The 1,308-nt window shown below is 69.4% G+C and overlaps 1 protein-coding gene across 1 annotated transcript in view; it reads right to left on the bottom strand.

Moving 5' to 3' along the window:
* The window catches only part of MNEG_15755 (starch synthase), a gene marked incomplete at both ends in the record, with an annotated part of 3,440 nt that extends 2,244 nt beyond the window's left edge, over positions 1-1,196 (bottom strand). The window contains 3 exons of the mRNA XM_014035774.1: positions 561-693; positions 858-899; positions 1,081-1,196. Coding sequence (XP_013891228.1) covers positions 561-693; positions 858-899; positions 1,081-1,196 — 291 coding nt within the window. The remainder of the gene's footprint in view (positions 1-560; positions 694-857; positions 900-1,080) is intronic.
* Between the last annotated feature and the right edge of the window lie 112 nt (positions 1,197-1,308).

Here is a 1,308-nt window from a genome sequence, read left to right as displayed (position 1 = left end):
GGGGGGGGGGGGGGGGGGGGGGGGGGGGGGGGGGGGGGGGGGGCGCAATGGCAGAACGGATCGTGCGAGTGAGAGAGCGTGTGTGTGTGAGGGTGAGTGCGCGTGCGCGCTGGTGCGTATGTGCATGTGTGCGTATGTGTGCGTATGTGTGTGTGTGTGTGTGTGTGTGTGTGTGTGTGTGTGTGTGTGTGTGTGTGCGCGCATGTGCGCTTGGATGCGTGGTCGTGGGTGTGCTGATGCGGATGCGGGGCTAACCCAGGTGCATGGTCACGTCTGCTGCCTGTGTGCTGCGGGCGCTGCAGAGCAGCGGCCAGCGGATTCACCCCCCTGGCTGAACGGGTCACTGGGGTGAGCTCCCACCCAGAAGTTACCAGCGCACGTCGTCAATGGCCGCTCGCTGCCGGTGACACAGCCTCCGCTGCTGCTTTTCGCAGCTGCCGCCAAGGCGGACGCCCAAAAACTACGATATCGCCCACCTGCAGGCACACTGCATGTCGCAGCTGCGACATGCAGCTGCTGCCACAGGCAGATCAAACAGATCCGCTCAAAAAACCGCCCACCTGGAGGTACACCGGCAGCAGCGCCGTGTGCCAGTCGTTGGCGATGAAGCAGGTGTTGCTGTCGCTGTAGGGCACGCCGCCGCAGGGCACGTGCCACACCGCCTCCAGCGCCGCCTTGCACAGCAGCGCGCACCTGCAAGGGGGCGGGGGAGGGGATGAGGTTGAGCAGGAGGGGGCCGCCAGGGCTTGACACGCTGCCAAGGCGCTGGGCAGCTCCTTGATGCAGTATGTGCTATCTTTATGTTCGAAAGCCCCCCGGCAAGCGTGGCCGGGCAGGCAGGCTCGCGGACCGCCAACGAGCCCGCCTCCGGCCGCTGGGGCGCCGCCGCCTCGCCCGGCCTGGGTGATTTTGACGCCGGGCCCTCCGACGACCCGGGACGCGGCCGGGGCGGCGCCCAGCGCCCGGCCCCGCTCGGGTGCGCCGCCGCGTGACACCCCAGCGCGGCGGCGAGGGCGGGGCCTCCGGACCCCGGGCGCTGCTTGCTCCAGTTGTTTGCTAGCTCCAACTCAGGCGGCGCACCGGAACTGGATGTCTGCGCGCTCTCCGCCGTATATGTCCTTGGCGTGCGCGTGGTAGCAGGGGTGGTCCACAAACACATAGTCCACGCCGTCTATGAACCCGTGGAAGTAGCCGACCTGCGGGGCGGGGGGGGGCCGGGCGCGTTGGCACGTGTATGCGCGCGTGCGCGTGCGTTCGCGCCGCCCGCGGCTCGCCTCCAGCTGCGCCGCAGCCGCCCGCCGCTGGCCC

Source organism: Monoraphidium neglectum, assembly GCF_000611645.1.
Source record: "Monoraphidium neglectum strain SAG 48.87 unplaced genomic scaffold scaffold05635, whole genome shotgun sequence".
NCBI classification, from domain to species: Eukaryota; Viridiplantae; Chlorophyta; class Chlorophyceae; order Sphaeropleales; family Selenastraceae; genus Monoraphidium; species Monoraphidium neglectum.
The sequence above is the reverse complement of the archived record's forward strand: the minus strand, read 5'-3'. Positions and strand labels throughout refer to the sequence as shown.